We start from the raw sequence: 22412 nt of genomic DNA on the forward strand, positions 1-22412 counted from the left end.
TGATAACATTCTACATAGCAATCATTATTAATAGTATAATAACCAAATTTCACATAGCAGTAAAATGAATTACCATATGAATAAAACAGTGACGAATTCTAATTTCATTACAAAAGGCCAGTTTTTTCCTTTAGAAAAATTCTGATCGCAAATTTCTTAAAGTATGTTGATTAAATCTAAAAATTACTCTAACTATATTCCAACTTGAATGGTGTTATTTGAAGAGAAACAATAAGAATAGGTCAAAAAGATAAGCATAAAATAAGGTGGCAAAATATTTTGGTATACAGAACAGTATGGAAATTACGGCTATTAAATTCAATTACATTCCTTTGGTGGGATTCAGATGGCTGTGCCTTTCTTATTCTGTCACAGAGATTATACAATTACTAATATTTCTCTAAAAGTATGTATGCCCTAAAGGTGTATTGGATAGTAATATTGTTATCTGTCGTGGCCATATACTTAGTAAACTATCAGCTGTCCCTGATCTTCCAGTGCACTGTGTTTCAAATTATTTAATTGGTAGGAATGTAAACACCCCCCTTTATAAAATATAAAATTTCAAAATAATCAAGTTGATTGTTTAAATGTGAAATAAAGTTTTATGGTGGAGGGTTTTTAAGCTTTTGCAAGATAAAATAAAAAGGTTAAGGAACAAACAGTATGCTCTGAAATTATTTCCTCAGCCAAATTTTCATAGAGGTTAACATCTGAAGATGATATTCAAATAAATTTATTAATAAAATTGTACATTAATACATTTGGTTAAATTGTTCAGTAATTTCAGTATGTGTAGGGCAGATATCATATGAAGACTAACTTGTAAGCTGTTATCTGGGATTTTGGGGTTTGTTGTCTACACACAAAGCACCCACAGTAATATAGCCAGACTGAGATACTAACTGGAAAATTATAGAAATAGCTACCTTGTTTATATTTTATCTAGTCAGTTTTATGCTTGTAATATAGGTAGTCTGATTTAGTATCCATTTGAAATTATGATGCACTTAATGAGAGGGATTTAAGATGGATCCTTGTAATTGCAGCCACTGCAGCATTCCTGCAATCACGTGGTTGCCATTTGTGATTTTCACTACTGGCTTCTAACAAGGAAAGTCAATGGGAAGCCAGCAGCAGATAGCAAATGGCAAACACATAATCGTGGCACAACACAGTTGTGTGGTATTCACCTAACAATGGCAACTAGAATTGCTGGAACTCCTGTCAAGTGGTCATGTAATGTCACACCTTATGATTGGGTCGCTTAGTGATGAAGTTCCCAGTCCCAGTTACCATTGATAGCAGGAATACCTGTATTTGAAAATGAAGTAAGAAAATTCTAAAATATTCTAAAATTCCTGATACAAAACTTCTGAAAAGAATCTCTAAAATATCACTTATAAATAGATAAATAGAAGATAAAAAAGAATTAGTTCTCTAAAATGTTTTAATGTGTTCTGCCAAAGTATTTTAATTTAATCAAACTGAAAATTTGTCATATTTATAATATTGCTTTCTAAATGCATTAATTTAACCCCTATTATTTTAGTTAAGAACAGTTAAAAAAGGAAAATACATAAAAAGTACATATACTGAAGTAGAAATACTTTTGTATTTAAGGCAAGAATATTGTGGTATACATCTAATAATTAAACATTCAAATCATTGTGTCCATAACACAAAGAATTCATAATATTGGTTCCAGTGAGAGTTTCTATTCCCAAATAATGACACTGAATATTAAAGCCAATCTTTTTTAACTTTTACATTATTCCCACATAAATTTAGGCATTAACTAGGATAGATAGTTTGTTTAAAGTTTACCTACATGAGATGCTTTACTTTGTATCAAACAATATTTACTGCGGGCTACATATTTGATACTAAGTTTTATGTAGTAGCTCTTATAATTACCAGTTTTCAAAAAAACAACTTTATTAATTTTTTCAGGAGATAAATCTCCCCCTAAACTTGAACCATCAGATGCATTACCTCTTCCTTCAAACTCGGAGACTAATTCAGAGCCACCAACCCTCAAACCAGTAGAACTCAATCCAGAGCAGAATAAATTTTACAAAAGAGTAAAATTTGACAATGAATTGTGTAGTACTTCCATTGAGAAAGAAATAAACGGACACACTCCAGAACATTTACTTGACAGTAATCTCAGTGAGTCGACTGTTTCTGCTGTAGCTGAGTCATCAACTGATGTAAACAGACGTACATCAATTCTCTTCTGCAAATCGAAAAGTGTAAGCCCCCCAAAGTCTGCAAAGAACACTGAAACCCAGCCAACTTCTCCACAGCTAGGGACCAAAACCTTTTTGTCTGTAGTCCTTCCAAGGTTGGAGACACTACTGCAGCCCAGGAAAAGATCAAGGAGTGCATGTGGAGATTCTGAGGTGGATGATGAGTCCCCTGTAAAGCGTCTGGATACAGGTAAACATTTGCTTTACCTACTTTTTGAAGGTAGCCTAGATAACTGTTAAATATAGTAGGTCATTTATATTAAATTAACAATATAAATACAGAATGTGATTTATTTGGTGTATCTTCATCAGGTTAATTTTCTTTTATTAATGTCTAGCTCTACTTTTTGGCACGATAGATTTTTGGTCTGCTCTTGAAATCTGTGGCTTCCTGACTTTATATAGTTCCCTTTGTTTCTAATGAATAGAAATTACTTTATTTAAAATTCAACTGCAAAATATATCCATGTCCATGTAACAATTTAATATGTCTTTCTTTTTTGGAGGGAGATGAATTCCATGAAAATGTATGTGTATATATCTATACATCTTTATATTTAGTTGTAGGTATAGATAATGTTTCTTCAAGTGCTTTTGCAGGACTATTAAATAGATTTTGTATTTTCTGTGAGTATTTTTTATGCAGTGCTTCTAATGAAAGCTAAAAAATAGATGTCCTCGGTATTGATAATACTAATCTGAAATTTTTACAAGTGAGTGGATAGAAGACATCTTAATTACTATGTTTAATTTTAGTATAGATAATTAAACCTATTTTCATAAGCTCTAATGTGATAGAAATTAATGTATGACAAAGCATTTTATGTCTCATTAAAGTCAGAATGCTTGATTAGAAATGTTGTGGAACGTGTGCTGTTTTCTAGATATTGTTACATACAAATGTGCTGTCTGCAAATTTATTTGACTTTTTATTCCTGAAAACAAATGACTTATATCATGATAATCAGTTATTTTAGTATTCAGAGTCTACCAATCAATATAAAATGAATGCAAGAAGTCCGTGTTTTAATAAGGATAAAATAGTTGATAGTTGTTTTTATTTCTGGATGTAAACTTACATAAGTTCCTGTTTAGAAACTATGAATGCTATCTTTGAATTCGGATCTGTGAACCAAAATAATAATGACAGGCTGACTGTTCAGCATCTCTTGTTGCTTTTACACTGTTTTTATACTGTATTTTCAGGTTGCATGTATCCTCTAAATCTGTGGACCTTAAGGTTAAGGTGCAAGTTTCTTAGAACTCCTGTTAAAATATTTCCACTCTAGGAATGAATCACTTTCTGTAGCTATAGGGAGAAAAGAGCTGTTTTTTTCCACCTTACTATATAATTATGATACAATATGTTATGCTACACAAAAGGGTTATTTTTCATCTTTCATTTTGGGATTTTTGTTTTATTTTATTAAAGTATAATGTATTACACTTGTTAAAAGACTTAACACAATTGATGGTTGGTGCCAGAGGTATTCCTGAGCTGTGTTGTGAGATTTGGGGTTTGTTTGCAATTTAGAGATCTGACTATCCGTGTATGGAATGTTTTGCAAGTGCCATAGAGGTGGGTTAAAAAATATATATGATAACTTCATGGCACATGATCATTATCTTGACCTAATATAATAGGATTTTGAAAAAGCTGCTCAGGTAAACTTTTAAAATATTTGAGCTTCTTACATATAGATATAATTTTTATATTTCATGCAGCTGTTTATTTAAATTGCTTTACTGTTTTAGAAAGACAAAAAATAATGACAACTTTTACTGCCTTCCTGAAAATACAAAAGGAGAATTGTACTTGGTGAACAATGCTTTTAAATTTGATGCTTCATACCTGCATGTATTGAACCATCAAAGAACTATTCTATTCTGTTTCTGATAATAACAGGGCACATAATTATTTTACAAGTAGGAGTAATGATCTTTCTCTGAAATAACATAGTGCTATGATTTATATTAAGTGAATTTTATTGCTTCAGTTATGATTTGAGTGACATGATTTTTAATCCATTTTTACCTGCATTCTATAGAAGTCCTCAAGTATGATCAAAGCAGCATATTGGATTTAAGCCAGTATATGTTGGATTGAATCATGCTTTGATTCCATTGAATCAATGATATTTAAGATTGAAACAGAACTCTAAATCCACGCTACTGTATTGTGTCTTTATGTAAGGATTTGGTTACTGGGAATGCATTTTATAGTAAGCAATTTTGTTGTTTGGTATTATGGTTTTGTGACAATTACGAGAAATGTTCCAGTGAAATGTAGAGGAAAAAAGTATTTCCAACTGCTCTATAATTATTACTGTCATTACCAATATTTCTAGGCATAGTTTATATTTGAAATATATACTTGTACTATATAGTTGGGAGGAAAGACCATTTTATTTTTCCTCAGAACTTCAGTTTTCTAATATATTTACAAAGTGCCTCCTAAAACTCGTTCACAGACCATTCATTCACTGATCAAAAGGAAACTTATGCCCGTTCTCAAAAGTCATTGCTGTTACAGCATACACAAGCGCGCGCGCACACACACACACACACCATGATTGCAGTTCAGGCACCTCGGCCAGCACTCATTTCATAGCACCCATTCTATTGCTAGAAAAGGAAAAGCCAAAACAGCTTTTCCCTTAGCGAGATAGAGGCAAAGTGCTTTAAGGGCATATTGGCTGTATCTGGCTAAGATTGCAAAACTGGGGTTTTCTCAGTGCAAAGCCAGCCTTAGAAGCTCTTGGCAAAGAAATACCCCTGTGCCCCACTCTTGCTCAGAGTGAGGATGCTTTGTGCCTTTATTCCCACCCCCCTTTTCACGGTCGCAAAGCCAGCCCCATAAGCCCAGGAGGAGCATGGCATTTTGGTGCGTGTGGGGGCTCAGGGAGGACCTGCTTTACTTTTTTTTCTTTTCCCCCCGGTGAAGCCAGCTCCATATGGCCCAACATCAGACTGGACATGTCTTGCCAACAGGATCAAGAAGAGAGTGTCAAAAGTCAGCTGGGGTGGGGCGCAGGATGGCAAAGGACCAAAAAGGCATATAGAAGGAGAGATTGATGGGGTGAGTTGCAGCTTCCCTGTGTTCACAAGTGCATCAGCAGTTGAGACCTAAAGAGTATGACCCGAGGATAGATAATATAAACAAATTTATAAAGTTGAGGATTCAGGAGGAGTACTTCAATATATAAAGCACTAGCTTCCTAGGATTGGATAAATACTGAATGAGTGGTTCCTGTGTTCTCTGTGGGGATGTTCCCTATATATTTGTGGATAAAGATTAAATACATTTACTTTCTAGACTTCCATTCTGCTTTGTGTTCAGGATCTTTGGAAACAGATTTGTGTTCAGCCTTATCAGTTTGCCTTTTTGTAAAATAAGCATGTTTGACACACTTTTCTGGCAGACATTTTAGTGCACAATGCTTTCTAATAACTTAATCCTCCAACTAACAAACTAACCCTCTAGAGCAATATGTACAGTTGTGGAGAACATCTCTTGCAATGTCTTGTTAAACATTTTTTTAAAAGGAAGGAGTTATTTTGTACAATGCATGTATAGAAAACGGATACTTCTAAACAAGAACAAAATATTCTAATGCCCTTGAAGTTAAATAAGCTCACAAGACAAACAGGGAATGCAAAGCATTTGAAAGGCATTCTTGCAGAGCACATTGGTGTAAGCAGAATCCCCCTCCTTGTTAAAGTGTTAAAATGACCATATCCCCCCAGAGGATTTTTTTTTCCCTTTCAGGTATTCCCCCTACTTGTCTCCATATGTGTACGCATGCGCAGAGGCTTTGCTGATAGGTGCTGCTAATGTGTTTTCTATAAATATAATATTGTTACTTTTTCTGGTGTTTGAAGGGTAGCTTCACTTTCCTATTCATTCCCATATAGATAAATTAGTTCAACTAGTTTAGTTGAACTGAATAATTTTTTTTTAAAGTACAGAGAGATATTTAAAACAGACCCGTTAATTAAAGCGACCCCGTAATTGTTAAGTGGTATGTAGAAATGAATAAAGACTAAGTCCAGGGCTTGTGATCTGCATTCCAGGAAAAGGATTTCAAGGTTAATACCCATTGTACTTAATCTCATATAAAGAAAGCAAATTTAGTATAACTATTCTCATTTTTTATCAAACAAGATTGTTAAATAAATATTAAAGTTGGGTAATAACAGTGATTCCTGCTGTCTTGAAAAAAAAATGATAAGGATATATCTGGATTTCCAACAACTATGCAATCTTTTTTGTATTAGAAAAGTTCTACGTCTTTGTGTTCTGATTGCCAGAACTCATTATTACCAAACATAGTAAAGCAAATGTAGCAAATGTGCCTAATATAAAAAAAAGTCATCTTTCTTTTGTAAAAAACAATATAAATGATAAAGGTGCACAAAGAATATCTTTCTTTCTCTTTGAACAATTGACAGTATCAGGCCATATTTTTAAAAATATCTTGCCTAAAATCATGCATTATCAAAGTAAATTCATATATATTTAAACTGCTTTATAAGTTCAGTTTCTTATCTAGTATCAACTGCTTAATAGATCCAATTTCTTATCTATTATTTACATTCCTAGGACATTCTTTTATCAACATTCATTCTATGGTTTATCTGCTTTCCTTGAACATTTTTAAATACTTATATAAGTTTTAAATAGAAATTTAGAACTAAATTAAGTAATTTTAGCTAAATTCAAAACAAATGTGTTTTTCCTTTATGTATGCTGAATGAATTAGTAGCTTCTAGTAATCTTAAATGTGTTACCATACACCATAAATGCTCAGGATAGTTTCTTAGGTTTTCATCACTAACATTTTTCTCTCTACTATTGTGGCATAAGGCAAATTTACTAATATTGACTATTAAATATAGAAATAAATGCACAAGTATCATTATCATTTTGTTTTGGGAAAAGAAATCTGCCCTCCTCCAAAATCAGCCCATGATTTTTATTAAAATACCTTAACATTTTCTGCTGATACCAATATCAATCATGAGCAGCAGATTCAAAAGAGACTCTTTCAGTCCATTTTATCTGTTTTTACTATTTTGTATTCTTTTAATAGCTTTATCACTTACCCAGAGAACTCTTCTCTTAAGATAGGTTAAACATATAATAAAGAACTAGTAAAATACATGGATAATTTGCATAGTTTTGCTGATCTTGCTCTGAAAACTACTGGGAGGAGGGCTTATTTATATCAAGCTCTTTTCCTTTCAGTGAGACTAAATGGCTTTTTCACTGTCTTCCAGGTTCTCATATTAACTAATATGCTGACTATTTATCTATTTGGATCCTAATTATTTTCTATTATCCTGAACACGGACTGGAATTCAATGTAATGATCATTTTGGAACGCAGAAAGACAATTACATTTCAAGTAATTATTTTGGATCATGTTGGAGACATCAGCCATCCTTATAACAAAATCTGTATCTTGAACACTGTTGGAGGAACTCTTTGATATATATGAACCTATGCTCTTCATTCAGTATATTTTCCCATCTCCGTAAGTTATAAAATTGTATGTTGCAATCTATGTGACATAAATTGGCTGGAGGTTTACCAATCCCCAGAATTCTTATCTTAGATATTTTACTTGTGGGTTGATTGGTTAAGAATGTTCCTTTCCATTATCATTCCTCTGCAAACTAATTCAATCTTCCATCGGCCCAGATTTAGACTTCACCAATAGTTTAACAATTTTCCACTTTATTCGTTGCATATGGTATGAATATTCACACAGCATGTAATAAAGACACTAATAGTTTGGTTTGTTTTTTTAAAGAAAATAAAGCACGGTTTTATGCATACACATTTTTACACAAGCTCTTGAGTTGTAAAAAATCGTTGAAATTACTTACATTTTATAACTTAGCTAATATCTACATAAGCTAACCTAATCCTTGTGGTGCTCCAGTTACCCAAAAAAACAAGTAAAGTAGCTTCATGCTATTTAAAGTAGATGGGCATAATTTTCCTAAATTCAGTATCTCACGTCGGACTTTACAAATGTTAATAATTTCACCTTTATGTTTCCTGTATTTATGCTTGCTTATGTGGCTGTGCTTGCATTTTTAAAAAAATATTTTGCTTATTTTGTTTTGAGAGAGGGATCAGTAGAGAACACTACTCTAGTAATCACAAGTTTATTTAGTTATTTACATTTCAAAAGGCTTTGTTAACATAATTAAACCTTTTTTCATCATATTCTCATCTTCAATACAATACAGTTTTAGGTTTGTGGTAACGCACTCTCAAGTAAAAATCATTTGTGTGTGTGTTTGTGTAATGTCAATAAAACAATTCATTAAAATAAATGCAGTTCTGCTCCTATAAGGAAAATATCTATAATTGCTGTTACAATTACTTACTTCAACCTCCTGATTTCACATGCATATGCATACATTGTCCCTTAAATTTTATATGCCTGAATGCTAATAGAGTTACTATATGGAACAGTGGTAATACAAAAATAAATCTTTAATTAGCTTCCTGTGGCATGATATTGAATAGGTAAAAGCTTGATTCTTTAGAAGGAAAGTAGACTTTATGGGTATTTTTAACAAATAATAATAATCTCAGTTAAATGTCATAGACTGTTGTTTTCTTAAAATCAAATTAACAGCTGATTTTGTGTTATGAATGTTGTTTTATCTAGCTATACCAAAGAATGAAGTGTGAAAATATATATACACACTGACATATGCATACATACATGCAAAAATCAAGGGAAGTTAATAAGCCCTTGAATCGAAGACTTATGGATTGGGACATGTTTTAGGTAGACGTGACAGAACATGTGATAGGCAGAAGTTGAATTTAGATGTGGAAGTCCATCAGTTTCCTGGCAGGGCAGTCCTTGAAATTTTCCAAAATTGTTTGCAATATCAGCAGTATACATTTTCTAGATTGTTTTCCTTCTTCATTGTTTTAAGTCAATATCTTAAAATAGCCTGTCAGCTAACCCAAAATATGAATAGAACTATAGATAGACTGTATCTGTTCCCAGCAATATTCAAGCATTTGGTATTTTTTATATTATGCATTTATTTTTAAACTCAGCAGTTATATAAAATAATATGTATAGTAGAGTATACCATGTAGACATAAAAAAATAAAACATTTTTATGGATTTAGATTCATTTATCTAATTGACTAAATAGGAGAACAGCATGTAAATGCTTTAAAACACAATGTTTTGTTTTCTAGATATTCTTTCTAGGCTTCTGAGAAGGATACAGTCTTTCCACAGTTCCATCTGCTCTCTATGTGTGCATTTGAACTGTGGTCAGAGTTACGTACCATGTTTTGCATTAAGAAGTAATTAAAACAATAGGAATTATTTTTTTCCCATTTGCATAATGATTTAGGAATGTAATTACTCTTTCTGTAGTATATTTACTAAAATGCATGCACATGGTAACTTATTGATAATGGGACAACTTTACCTTTATGTCATTGTATAGAGTGGGCATGGTTGTAGGTATAGATACTGGTATAAAATGTATGATGTTAATACTTCTGGAAACCTTTTAGGCAACATGTTTATTTTGCTATGAAAAAATGTCTACCTTTAATATAGAGAAGACAGTATCTACTGCCTGCTGTCATGCATTAATCTGTATTAAATACAAAGCCAAACAGTAATATCTTGCTAATAAGGTAATATTCTTGTATTGTTTCTTCCTCATATATGAGTCTATGTGTTTCTTTTGGCATGCATATATTATATGGAAATTATAGGAGACAGGATGGAAATCTGAATTTTATTCAGCAGGATCATGCATTCTTGGATTATTTTGTTGTATGAGTATCACATGGTAACATTCTTTTATTTTAACGGAATATTGGAAATATTTCATTTATGATACATACTTTGATGCCTTGATTATTAGTCATAACAATTATATCATTCTTTTTAGTACTTTCTCAACATATCAGCATTTCCACAAATAACCCTGCAAATATTTTCTTACTATATTAGATTTGCCAGCCTCTTTTCCCAAATTTAAAATTGTCGATCAGTTTAGGTTACAGACGTTTGGATTCAGTGAATGTTGTACTGTTTTATATGAGATAGCATGTGTATACAATTATAATGCTGGATGAAGATGATTGCGATAATTTTACATTTATGGAAATAAACACTCTGCTGACTGTTTTTGATCCAAATATGAGGTGACAAGTGGAGGACAATGACTTCGTTTTCTTCTGGCCAGTAGGGAAGAATAATTATACTTTCTTTTGCAGCTATGGTGGTTTATACTAAATATTACCCACATGCTTATAGTTTGTGATTACATGTTTTCTAAAGTGGTAATTTGAATGAAGGGTTTTAGTTGTGTGTTGCTTCCTCCGATGTGACTCTTCAACTGTTATTTCAAGAGCAGCACTGTTCAACATGACTTGCAATTATTATTTCCTTTGACTGGACGTCCTTTTTTTCACTGGTGCCTACACATCTTCTGAAGTTTTTTTTAAAATTAACATTTTATCCTTTCTTTTCAAACACTACAGCTCTGTTAATAGAGATACTAAAACATGCATATTAATGTATATTGAAATTAGTAGGAAACTTCAGCATCCTTCCAAATTAACTGTATTTTTTTTTCTTTGTTAACCTGCCAGGCCTTTCAAATGGTTTTGGAGATGGCAATAAAGAATCAGAAATACATGACACTCCAGGAAGAAAAGTTGAACCTCGTCGCCGTTGTGCATCAGAGTCTAGCATATCTTCAAGCAACAGTCTGTTGTGTAACTCAAGGTAAAAATGTGTTTGCTTAAATGAAAAGATGCTCAAAATATAGCGGAGGGATCAGTAGTGTGGAACTTATAATACTCTAGATGGAATCCATAACACACACACACACACAGAGAGAGAGAGAGAGATTCAAAAGTTAAATTTAGAAAATTAAATAACTCTTAACGTTGCATGAATTCATATACAAACAAACAGAAAGGAAGAAAGCTTTGCAATTTTGCCCGAGTTGGATTTTAGTCCTTAGTATAAAGTTCAGGATTTTTAGTTCTCAAAGGAAGCAACTTTTTTTGCTACCTATACTATGCTAGCTAGCCTTTCTTATCAGGGATTGTAAGCCTAGCTTGAAATTTAAACATCTTTAAAAAGTGTTCTGTGTTATTTTGAATTCCTGAATTAGAATTCAAACAGTTCCTGTTTGCTCTTACAACTTGAGCTACCGGATAGTGGCATGAACACAGCCCTATTAGGATCATTTTTGGATCTCTGAAGAAAATAATACTTTGGTGATTTCTAATACATTTTAAAATATGTGTAGTTTTAGCCGGCCAAAATGTGGAAAAGGTAAACCAGCGCTAATACGAAGGCACACCTTAGAAGACAGAAGTGAGTTGATATCATGCATTGAAAATGGAAACTACGCAAAAGCAGCAAGAATTGCAGCTGGTAATTGACATATTTTATATATATATATATTTATAAGTATGGTATTCAGCTTTGTTTGGGTATTTTCCCACATCATTATAGTTGTGCTTTTAAAGTTGTAGCAATGTTTCGGCAGAATCTCATCTTACATCATCAGGCTTGTGTAAGTATCTGTCTATATAACTTCTAGTTTGCTTAGTAAACTAAAAGGCCTTGTCTCTTCAGACCTGGGCATCTGTACTCATTGAAATGGATAGCTGTGCTTTTTATATATATCCCCCTTAATGCCATGATGTGTTTTCTTAACCTTACTTATGCTTCCTTTTGACTGATAATCATGCATGTAGCCCTTGACTTATGCCAGTCTCTTAGCAACTATTCAATGTTTGGGCACTAGGCCATCTGCCTGCATGTATGGCCTTTTGCAGAATTCCCAGTCATGTGACCACAGTATGTGATGTTTTGCTGGAAATCAGTATTTACTTTTGGTTTCCAGCAAAAAAAAACGCCCATTGCAGATAATAGGTTTGCTTAATGACCACCATGCTCACTTAATGACTGCTGCAAAACAAAGGTTGTAAAATAAAGTGTGGTCAGGTGATGATCCACTAAATCAGGGCTGTCAAACTCCCGGCCCGCGTCACGCATTGGCCACACCCATTTTAGTGAAGGGGAAAAAAGTCCCGATATATCACGTGATGCCATCGTGATGGTGTGAGTGTGACTCCCCTGCACTAAACAAATGGCGTGACTTATGACTTTAATTCTGGGCTCAATTATGGTCATAGGCTCTCTTCAATCTTAAATATAACAAAATTATTTTCAACTTCTTATCTTTTTGTAAAACACACTCAATAGCTTTCATAATGTCATTTCCTTCCTTTAAGATGTGTTGTGATAAGGTTTTGCTAATATTACCACATTTTTCTCAGTTTCTTCATGGCTATTTGTCACTTATTTGACATATGTTATAAATCTTATATGTTGTATTCGAATAAGAGATAACAAAGGTTTGGCATAAGTCCAAAAGGTCAGGGAGCTCTTATAAAGACCTAGTCTGTGGTTCCAGCTGTTGAAGGGGAACGGTATCCCTGAAAAGAATTTAAGATTAGATCATCATTTGATTATATTTTTCCCTTTCTGCTCAGACATTTTATAGTAGTAGGACAAAGATTTGGATTTATAGTCATATATGTCAGCCAGATAGAGATAGCACTGGTCCTCTTATTTTTTTTTTTGGTAGCTTTAAAATATATTTTTATAAATAATGCAAACATAAATAATATTCCTTCCTCCCCCTATATTCCCCACAATAAATCTGTGAGGTGAGTTGGGCTGAGAAAGAACGACTGTCCCAAAGTCACCCAGCTGCCTTCTATGCCTAAGGCAGGACTAGAACTCAAGGGTTTCCTGATTTCTAGCCTGCTGCCTTAACCATTAGACCAAAGTGGCTTTAAAAATGGCACATCCACGTTTTAAGAGATTGGACCAATTATTTTACATGGCTATTGACCGTTCATCCTTCGTTTTTTTTAAAAGGATTTTGATGCTATTGAGAGTATGGCTGGGTGATAATTAATAAGGACCTTGAATGAAGTGTATTATCTGGATTCTTTTCTCTCTGGGTTCAGGCCTAGGCATGGAATGAAAGTTTCACTGGTTTAATATGCCCTTCTATGTCCTGCATGTTCTTTCAGTGGCATTTGACCATGGTATCCTTTGCAATCACCTACAAGGAAGCTGGCACTGTGTTGCTTCGTCCTAAGTGGACATTTTTAGTTGCGATTGATAAAGGAAGTGATATTAAGCTCTTGGATATTTCACTGTGATGCTTCAGGTGGAGCCTATGGCCAGAAAGGCTTTAGCCCAGCTTTAACAGAGGTCCCAGTTGTGGTCTTTTCTGGTTCAGGGTGCTCTGGCCATAGCAACTCGCGCTTTCCAATTTTGTGCGTGAATGACTGTAATATGCTTTACTTAGAGGTACTCTCTTAAAGGCAACTCAGAAATTCCACCTGGGCCAGAATACAATTGGCTAATAACCATTGCAGCAGAGCAACAGCAATTTTGTGAGATTTGCATGGGTTACTGTTGGCTTTTAAATCCTCTTTGGATTATTGCCCATAAAGCTCTATCTACTTCGGGACCTTGTTACCGTACTGTAGGGACTACGGTGCCTATAAATGGCTCCATCAATCCACATAGGCAGAGCGGGCAAACAAGAATCTTCCATAAATCAGGATGAAAGGAGCTAGAAATTAAGCCGCCTCGGTGGCAGGCCTCTTTTCATTTATACAGTTGATTCAGATTTCAGTGCTCATGGTTGTATATTAATTTTGTTTCATTGTGATCTGTAGCTGTACTAGTCAACATATAAATAATTGTAAATAAACGATCTACATGTGCTAAAATTTGAACCCAGTTCAGTAAGTATTTTCATGCAGCTGGCAAATTTCTGTTAGCAAATTATCTTTCTGTGATTATTTTCTCTATTAAATATTACATTACAAGTAGTCCTCAACTTACAACCACTTCCTTAACGATAGTTCAGTTACAATGGTGCTGAAAAAGTGACTTAACAGCCTAGTCTCAAAGTTATAAACATTGCACCATGGTCACATTCCAGTTCAGAGATTTAAAGACAGCAAGAGTGCAGTGTCGTCATGCAGTCCCGATTTGTGGCCTTCTCAGCTGGCTTCTGGCATGCAGAGTCAATGTGAGAAGCCAGATTCACTTAATGGCTCAAATTCACTTCACTGCAGTGATACACTTAATGACCAGGTAAAAATGGTTGTAAAATCAGGTCCAGTCATCTGATAACTCACTTAACAACCACTTCACTCAGCAGACATAATTCCTGTCCTAATTGTTATAAATTAAGGACTACTTACAAAGATTTGGTTTAAGGCAACTTCTAAATCAAACTGATTTTTAATCATGTCAGACAGCAATAAAAATAGCATTTAGGCTTATGTTTCACCTCATAGTGCTTTATAGCACCCTCTGGGCAGTTTACAATGTAGAAGCCTTATTTGCATATCGCCCCCAACAATCTGGGTCCTCATTTTATTAACCTCAGAAAAATGGAAAACTGAGTCAATCTTGAGCCACATCAGAATCGAACTCCAGGTTGTGGGGAGAGTTTGCTGCAATATTGCACTTTAACCGCTACACAATCAGATCTTCAGTTCATATAGGACAAGAAAAGATGCTGTTGCTTAAAGTTGTTTCTTAGTTTCTTCATCCTTTTATTCTCAAAAAAGCATCCTGAATTTGCCTTTCCATCAGCTTAATCCTTTAATCCTACAGATCACAACAAATTATTTTCTAAAATAACTTTCTTCATTTTAGAAGTTGGACACAATAACATGTGGATTTCAACGGATGCTTCCAATTCTGTCCTTGAACCTCTAAAAGTTGTGTGGGCCAAATGTAGTGGCTATCCTTCCTATCCAGCACTGGTAAGTTAGCACTCCATCAACAAAACCTCTTGGGAAAACCCAATGTATAGAGTAAGGATCTGTATATAGGAATCAACTTTCATTACGGATAAAACCAAGTACCCTGTTACTCACATCTAAAATTTAGTATGTAATTTCTGAATTCCTGATGTAATAAATAACTTGCTTTTTGAAGTTGTCAGGATATAGTTGTATCTGCCATGTAGATTCAGTTATACAAACTTTTAACAATACATATTTTGCGTATCATAAAAAAATAAGCCAACTTGCACTCGTGCTTAATGAAATAAGTTTGTATCTGATTGCTCAGTTACAGACAACCATAAGTTAAAAAACAAACCCAAAACTTTCTGAATCTACTTGAATACATTGCATAGCTAAACACTGACCTAAAGTGATAAACACATAAACATATATGAAACTCTTTAGATAGGTATGTGTGTATATACATTCATATACCCTGTATTTCATACCTTGTTACTAAATGTTAGAGCAGCAGTCTGGAAAGTAATGCAATTGGTTATATGATAATATGTTTGCATGCTGTTTTTTTAAGAACTACAGTAAATTGAATTTTAGGATTGTATGGAACTTCAGGTTCATAGGCAAAATGCATGTAGCACTTTCTGCAACTCTTATTAATCAATATATTTTCCCCAAATTTCTCTGTAACTACAGAGGGCAGTTATTAACACCCTGTAAATGTCACCACTGGAGGGTTCCAGATAGCAGCGTATTTTTGTCTTTGAATCCCAAACCCCGCACACTTGTAGTGCATTTAAGTTTATGTCAAGTGGGCTGAATATGAAGTCTGTAGAGAATTAATTTACATCCAGTATGTAAATCTCTGCCAGACAATCCCTTTACGAAAGTAGACTTCAATCTGGTCTCTTGACTTCCAATGGAACATTGGGAAGTGCTTGAGGAAGAGCTATGAGGAGGAAGGAATGGAGACGTTAGTGTGGAAATTAGGTTCTGAGTTAGAATATCTCTGGAGAGATACGTTGGTATACCCAATTCTAGATTTCGCTTATTCATAAGTTCATAGTAATATTAATATTTAAATATTTTTGAAGAATCTTTAAAATATTGCTACTTATTTAGCATTATTTGCCGCCCCATTTTACAGATAATTGATCCTAAAATGCCTCGTGTTGCTGGTCATCACAATGGTGTTACAATACCAGTGCCACCCCTTGATGTACTGAAAATTGGTGAACAGATGCAGACCAAATCAGATGAAAAACTTTTTTTGGTTTTATTTTTTGATAATAAAAGAAGCTGGTAAGTAATTCTTCTCTCTCCTTAACATAGTTTTTTTTTTTTCTTTGTAAGACAAATAGACATTTATTGGAAATATTGTTTGATAGGAAATGATTGCTCCAAGTGCTGTATTAGAGGAGCAGTGTGTTAATTGTGAAAGTAATCAGTGTTTTTTTAAGTATAAGTAGTCTTAAGGAAGGACTGCCGCCTTTAACCACCGTCTGCAGAGTTATGACTTGGATGAAAAAGTAATTTTGTAATCAGTCCTTGTCTTCAGACCTGCAGAGCAAAGGACAGCTGAAGGAATATTATAAAATTGAGATGTTTCATTTAACTTTTCTTTTATATAATAATGTGTATTAGAAAGTGTAAACCTTGTAAGATAGTCCTTGACTTATAACCATTTGTTGAGTGGCCATTTGAAGTTTGCAACCGCAGCATAAGTCACTGTATAACAAGAGCATAAGTTACTGAGGAAAAAGTGACTTTATAACCATTTTTCACACTTAAAAACCATTGCGGTATCCCCACGATCATGTGATCAAAACCCGGATGCTTGGCAACTGGTTTATACTTACCGATGGTTGTAGTGTCCTGAGGTAATCTTTTGCAGCCTTTTTGACAAGCAAAGTCAATAGGGAAACCAGATTCGCTTAACCATGTCACTACCTTAACAACTCCATTGATTTATTTAACGACCGTGGCAAGAAAGGTCGTAAAACGGGGCAAAACTCAATAATTTTCGCTTAGCAACAGAAATCTTGGGCTCAGTTGTGGTTGTAGGTTAAGGATTACCTGTACGAGTTTACAAACTAATGCAAAGAAGAATACAAGAAAAGGTAGGGGACTGGAGACTGAAACATATAAAAGAACGGTTACAGGAACTGGGCATGGCTAGTCTAGTGAAGAGAAGGACCAGGGGAGACATGATAGCAGTCTTCCAATATTTGAGGGGCTGCCACAGAGAGGAGGAAGGGGTCAAGCTATTTTCTAAAGCACCCGAAGGCCAGATAAGGAATAATGGATGGAAACTGAACAAGGAGAGACTTAACCTGGAAACAAGGAAAAACTTTCTGACAGTGAGAACAATCGACCAATGGAACAGCTTGCCCTCGGAAGTTGTGGGAGCGCCATCACTTGAGACTGTCAAGAAGAGATTGGACTGCCATTTGTCAGAAATGGTGTAGGGTCTCCTGCTTGGGCGGGGGGTTGGACTAGATGACCTATAATGTCCCTTCCAACTCTGATTATCTGTTATCTGTTAAGTACAGAGAAAAAGAATTGTGTGTTTATGTCTGTATGTTTGTGTGTAAGATTACATTCCTCTCCCTCCAGACGAGTTCAAACATACCTAATTGATCACCCATGTCTAGTATTTGTTTCACTTCACTTTTCTGCTGTAGTGCCTGGTGTCTAGAATGTGATTCTACCCCTTCCCAATGTGAACTTAGCCCTATCCCTGTTTGTGTTTCTGAAGTTCCTGAAAATGTGGGGTTTTTTTCAGCAATTTTGGGGATCCCATGGAAAGCCTGTCGGATGATTATTTTGTGTTTAGATGTTATTTTTATTTATTTTTTTAAGTGTTCAAGTTAATTTCAACTTTTAAGTTGTGATATTATGATATTGTTTTAATTGTATATTGACCAGAGACACCTTCAGTGGGATGGAGAAATCATATATACCGTATTTGCCGGCGTATAAGACGACTTTTTTGCCCTGAAAACATGCCTCCAAGTGGGGGGTCTTATACGGCGAGTATATAACAAACTATATTTTGAGTGGAAATGTTGGGGGCCTGCCTTATACGCCGGCAAATACGGTACATAGTTTGTCTCCTAAACAAGCCTTAAACAAGCTTAAAGAAGGAACAGAATTCGTTTCTCTCTCTCTCTGTAAATCCAAAACAGCAACGCTTCAGAGCCAGCCGCGAGGCGGAATGCGAGAGTTTCAACTCGGCTTTTCCAATCCCCAGGCCAGGTCTTGGGAGGACAAGCGGGAGGAAAGAAACTTGCTGGCCGGGTGGCGGCTCCTATCCCACTTCCTCCTCCGCAGCTTCTGGTAGGCTTGCAGGAAAGCCGCGAGGACGAGGCCGCCCTTAATCAGAGCCGCGCAGCCGGGGGCCTCCTAGCTTCTCGGAAGGCTCGAGACGCCCCGAGGCAGCGCGGAAGGCAGGGCTCGCCAGCTGCGGGACAAAGACGCTTCCCGCCTTGCCGGCATAATGCCAGGTCAGTAGCTCCTTTCCCGGCCAGTCGAGCTAAGGCAAGAGACCCGCTTGAGCCGGGAAGGCCACTTGCAGACCGCGAAGTTCGGTCTCTAAAGCCTCTGTGGGTTTCGCGCAAGTTCGCACCGGTTCCTGACAGGAAAAGCGTTAGCGGAATTCCGCAGAGCTTGAACTCCGAGGCGCTTTGGAGCGTTGCTCATTGGGAGGGGCGTCTTCGGTGCATGTTTTAAATGGGTGCGAGCACGAGTAAGTTTGTATTAAAGTGCCGATCCAAGACTCGTAGTTTTCAGGCTTGTGTTTATTATCATTTGCAGTCTCTGTATATTCAGAGTTGTATCGGGTACTTTCGATCAATTTATCGCAAGTGTTGTGGCATAGGCATACTGTAACAAGTATTATATGAATATAATAATGAAATCAGTATGTGGTTTTGTGTCAAGTGAGTCATGCTGTATGACTCACTGGCGTGGTAACAGAGTCACTACTTCCATACTTTTGCCAATGCCTCTCACAGAAACTTTTACTACAGAAATCATAGTTAACCCTATTATACCAAACCCCATTTAACATGCAGAGGATTCAAATATATTCCAGCCATTGATTGCCCTTTTAGTAGGTAGAACTACATGTGAGTTTCAGCAAAAGCTCTGAATTCAACGGCGATTCTTAAACGTTATGAAGACTTAAACGTTAGGAAGCCTTATGAAGACTGGAAAATAAAGTTGCTACAATTGTAAGGAAACTTTAACATTCTTTCCATAATCCTAGAAGGCTTCTCCAAGTTCCTTGTTGTTTCCACTGAATCACTTCTTCCTTTCCTTGTTGCCCAGCATATCATATATTCTGCATAAAGCACACAGGCTGAATCATCTTCTTCTCCCGCCTTTTCTATCTTAGTGCTTCTCATCCTTAGCAAGATTAAGATGTCTGACTTCAGCTCCCAGAATTCCCCAGCCTGCATGCTGGGAATTGAAGTTCAGACACCTTAAAGTTGCTGAGGTTGAGAAAACTGCTTGGGAACACTTGCTTCCTTCTTGTCTGCTTCCTAGATGTCATTACCGCATTTGCCGGGCGTATAAGATGACTTTTTGCCCTGAAAAACATGCCTCCAAGTGAGGGGTCGCCTTATACGGCGAGTATATAACAAACTCTATATTTTGAGTGGAAATGTTGGGGGCTCGCCTTATACGCCCAGTCGTCTTATACGCCGGCAATACGGTATTTGTTAAATTAATAAATAATCCATAAATAACATGAATTATGATTCCTATATTGCTTCTAAAAGTTGTCACTAAATCATAATCTAATTTGACTGGATTGTTGGATCGTATTTTTTCAAGGTTAAAATGAAACAAAGTTTAAATTAAACCTTATTCTTGTCTTGGCCCCATCATATTTGGAGCTGTAGCAAAGACTCAGTGCTTCACCAGCCCCAAAAGGTAGAATGTTAAAATGATAAGATAGATATTTTAAAAGAGAATTAATTATTGGAGAAGCATTGAGTGTTTAATTATTATTTTTATTCCAAAATCTTTTTTAAAACATTTTCTTTCGTTTGTTTACAGGCAGTGGCTTCCAAAATCCAAAATGATTCCACTTGGGATCGACGAAACAATAGATAAATTAAAAATGATGGAAGGTCGAAACTCAAGTATTCGTAAAGCTGTAAGAGTTGCATTTGATCGTGCTATGAACCATTTAAGTAGAGTTCATGGAGAGCCAGTCAGTGACTTCAGTGATATTGACTAACATAGGTTGTCACCAAGATATAAAACTACAAATTAACCTCTTTGTCTACAAGAGAGAACTTGTATAGAGAACTACAAATTAACCTCTTTGTCTACAAGAATGTATTGAAGATACAGCTCAGTAATCATTGATCCAGTGGCAGAATTCTGCAGACTAAACTGGTTGAGCAGCTTCTCTAAATCACCATTGCCATATTGATTTAAAGTTTTATCATTATGTTGCTGTTTCAAGCATTTCCATTAAAATATATCTTGTTCATAGTGTTTATAAAATGTATATATATGTATAGTCAGCTCTTTAACTTATTCTGATTTTAAATGTAGCTTTTTAAAATTTTCTTTCTTTTGTTTGGGAAAAAGATAGGTTGTTGTTTCCATTTCTTTTCACATTAAAAAAAAATACATAGGCACCACTATCCTGCTAAGGGACTTTTTGAGGAAATAACATCAGATTGGATTAATAAATCATATATTATGATGCGGTGCTGCTTATGTAACTTTTTTGTGATCCATAGTTTTTAACAAGGCCTCTGAATGTTTGACTTTGCAAAAATCATTACTCTTTGCACAAAGTACCACATACCTAAACTGTAAATTTATGACAACAAATAAATATTTTAAATAAGGAATTACATTATTTTGGAGGGTACTTTGTGAGAAATATAATGGAAATAAAATTATGCTATGTACATCAGTTGGAAAAAATCTCTAAAAACACTCCATTGTTGCCCAAGATACCATTTTAGACATTTGTTGTGATTACACAACACTGGCTTAAAGCTTGTTAAGTATATTATTTCTCACAAACCCGTATCTCATCTATTTCCCCTGGATTTTATGTGCCTCCCTGTGTTATATTTATTGTAGAAAATGTATTACTTTGCTTTATAAAGAGAAATAAATAAAAAAAAGTATATTGATATACATTTTTATACAGGCACATAAGACAATTTGCTTTGAGAGAAAAAGTTGTCTTGAAAATGGTTGTATAAAATAACTTGATCGGTTGTGTGTAATTTGACTTTTTTTGTAACTTGTAATCTTTGCTTCAGTGAGGGGATTTATGTAACTTTTAATTTTAGAACACTTTGGTAGCAATAGAAAATTTGGATACATTTTTGTATGGTACATGTGATGTATATAGAATTAGTACTTTATTTTTATTTCAAAGAGGTAAAGCATTACATTTAGGGAAGGAAGTGGTAGGGTGGGTTTCCATTAATATCTTTTATATTAAAAAATAAAGTCAACTATTGATTGTTGTAGCTACTTTCTTTCTATGTTCACTGGGATACTGAATTTGTAACAATGAAAATAGCAACTATGTTTTCAATGTGATTTATAATGACTGCGTTATTTATAAGTGCACTGCGTTGGAGTCTTCGTTGATAATTTAAATACTGTACCAAGGTATATAATATGCAACACCAAATAATGCATACGAATGCACGGAATATTTATGCCCAGCTTTTTTTAAAAAATAATGGGTTAGCAAATATGGTAAAGCCAATACTTTTAAAATCTTTTAAAACCGTTTCATTGGGTATTCTTTATTGTAAAACCTGCTTGAATCTTTATTTTAAAGCTACAGCCAATTTTGGAATAGTTTCTAATGTTTTTATTCCCTATGGTTTGTAATACCCCCCTCCCCTTAGAAGCTTGAAATAAAATTCCTTTCTCAAATGATACTTTTGTCATGCCTTTGGCCCCTTAAAATGTCTTCCAAATATCCATAATTGTTGAATTTCCATTGAATCCTAGTTTTCATAATGGAAATTCATCCAGCTTTTTTCTTAAGAGTTCATTTTAGCATAAGGATCTGAATAAAGAATGTGTACATTCATGAGCTCTAGGCAGTATTTCATAATATTTCAAACATATAGTTGCTGCAACCCAAGTTTTGTATGTACATGTAATTTAATACTCAAGTGAATGTAATTGCTAGAAGAACTCTTGGAAGTACTGTATTTGAGGTTTCCTTTGATAACAAGAATTCAAAATTATAAATGAGTAGAAATGTTAAGAAATAGCTGTAT

At 34.8% G+C, this 22412-nt stretch overlaps 1 protein-coding gene and 1 long non-coding RNA gene across 5 annotated transcripts in view; one reads left to right on the forward strand and one right to left on the reverse strand.

The window, feature by feature from the left end:
- Positions 1-21638, forward strand: part of BRD1 (bromodomain containing 1) — a 49511-nt gene extending 27873 nt beyond the window's left edge. Inside the window, exons 8-14 of one of the 4 annotated variants that reach the window (XM_087969429.1) lie at positions 1954-2442; positions 10912-11047; positions 11580-11707; positions 15035-15144; positions 16274-16428; positions 20194-20414; positions 20461-20586. In XM_087969429.1, the coding sequence (XP_087825555.1) occupies positions 1954-2442; positions 10912-11047; positions 11580-11707; positions 15035-15144; positions 16274-16428; positions 20194-20377 (1202 nt within the window). In that variant the 3' untranslated portion in view covers positions 20378-20414; positions 20461-20586. Of the gene's footprint in view, positions 1-1953; positions 2443-7532; positions 7790-10911; positions 11048-11579; positions 11708-15034; positions 15145-16273; positions 16429-20193 lie in introns of those variants that run through there. The other 3 variants (XM_026669016.2, XM_026669017.2, XM_026669018.2) reach the window with 3 other exon arrangements.
- On the reverse strand, positions 20193-22061 carry LOC148130135 (uncharacterized). The gene is made up of 2 exons (XR_015750278.1): positions 20461-22061; positions 20193-20414 (listed from the first exon to the last, which is right to left on the reverse strand). It is a non-coding gene; the product is annotated as an uncharacterized LOC148130135 (long non-coding RNA).
- Between the last annotated feature and the right edge of the window lie 351 nt (positions 22062-22412).

This window comes from Notechis scutatus, chromosome 6 (genome assembly GCF_049901735.1).
Source record: "Notechis scutatus isolate UNSWTSFEM ecotype Mainland chromosome 6, rNotScu1.2, whole genome shotgun sequence".
NCBI lineage: Eukaryota > Metazoa > Chordata > Lepidosauria > Squamata > Elapidae > Notechis > Notechis scutatus.